The sequence below is a fragment of the Laetiporus sulphureus genome, assembly GCF_001632365.1.
Source record: "Laetiporus sulphureus 93-53 unplaced genomic scaffold LAESUscaffold_78, whole genome shotgun sequence".
Taxonomy (NCBI): Eukaryota; Fungi; Basidiomycota; class Agaricomycetes; order Polyporales; family Laetiporaceae; genus Laetiporus; species Laetiporus sulphureus.
The window spans coordinates 124,051-125,476 of NW_024468587.1; the positions used below are offsets into that span (position 1 = coordinate 124,051).

Here is a 1,426-nt window from a genome sequence, read left to right on the forward strand (position 1 = left end):
GCATCGAACGTACTGTAGCGCACGTTGTTTACGTGTCTGGATGGCTCGTGTTCAGATGATGCAAACGGACAGGTCAGGGGTTGACTGACTGGAATGCGTCGTGGTCACCCCACACGATCCGCTGCTCCCAGAAGCTGCTCGGGTCGTAGCCCAGCTCTAGCATCTTTGTGCGGGCCTGCTCCGCCCGCGTCTCCTGGGCTTCAGTGTGCAGGAACTCGGCAGGGGGATCTGGGGAGGCAGGGCCTTGCGTGCCGGGCGGTAGGTGGAATGGCGAGGACGGGTCACGGAAGGCATCTTGTAGGGACTACTGGAGGGGTAGTGTGTGCCGTCAGTATTGTGTACGTGAGAGAGTGATCGAGAATCTCTGTCTGGCATGTCAAGGCTAGTGACCGTCCAGATGGAAGCGCCCACTTCGCGTCATATGCAGGCGCCCATCATCTCACCTGCCCTGTCTCACTCGCTTGCGCTCATCCCCCGCCTGTGTCCACCATGCGTACCTGTCCCGACGCGCACTCTCTGTTCCCCTGCAAGCCGTCCAATCCGCGCGCCACCTGTCCACTCTCCGACGCGTTGCGCCCACTGTCCAAGACGCGCACATGCCATGGCTGCCAGATATATCTCGGCGAGATACGACCGTGCAGTATCGTGGAGACATGGCCCTTTCAAGAGTACAGGGGTGTAGCACAGGCTACAGGGGCACGTCGAATGCTGCAGCTCATTCGCAAAGCCTGGTAAGCCGCTTTTGTTTCAGTCACACTGAACTGTATTCCATTCCCTTCCAGCTACTTTCGACATTCCCTCATCATCCTCCCCTTCTCCTCCAACACCTCGATAACATCCCTGTGCCATGCGACCCTTATCCGCCATCGAATCCCTCCATCGCCGACGATCCGCTCGCCCTCCTCTCCCATTGTCATCCCTTTACATTCATCTCCTGCCATCCAACTCGCCCTCGCCCGTACCAGCCCGCTCTCCTTGATGCAAACAGAAGGTCTTGCCTCACAAACAACCCGACCGTCTCATCGACGGTACTTCACCAGCCCTCCGCGCTGAATGCGTCAATGCCGAACGATTGAGCGCACCACCTCGTACCGAAACCAGACCGCGCGTCGGGGCCATGCCGCTGCGATAGAAGACGAAGACCGTGTCTTACGTTCACCGCTCATGCAAACGGACCGCGCCGTGGACCGTGAGTTGACGCGACACACAGGGAGTGCCGGAAAACGTTTGCGACGGTGAGTAACGCACCCTCCTAACCACTTGCTGCCCGATCCTTCATGGTACCGTGTCGACTAGGGCCATCTCTGCGCACAATCTTCTTGATCACGTCGGGGATGCTGTCGACCTCGTTAGATGTGTGGATGACCAGAGCGTACCGAGACGCAGGTGAGATGTTGACTACGTGGATACTACAAATGACGAGGCG

General features: G+C 58.5%; 2 protein-coding genes across 2 annotated transcripts in view; one reads left to right on the plus strand and one right to left on the minus strand.

Moving 5' to 3' along the window:
- Positions 1-73: 73 nt before the first annotated feature.
- Positions 74-603, minus strand: LAESUDRAFT_764507 (uncharacterized protein; the record flags this gene model as incomplete). The annotated part of the gene is made up of 2 exons (XM_040913447.1): positions 74-304; positions 514-603. The coding sequence occupies 2 exons, from the start codon at positions 601-603 to the stop codon at positions 74-76; spliced, it is 321 nt and encodes a 106-aa protein (XP_040758340.1).
- Positions 604-644: 41 nt separating this feature from the next.
- LAESUDRAFT_732202 (uncharacterized protein) overlaps positions 645-1,426 on the plus strand; it is a gene marked incomplete at its 3' end in the record, with an annotated part of 1,391 nt that continues 609 nt past the window's right edge. Inside the window, exon 1 of the mRNA XM_040910194.1 lies at positions 645-731. Coding sequence (XP_040758341.1) covers positions 706-731 — 26 coding nt within the window. The remainder of the gene's footprint in view (positions 732-1,426) is intronic.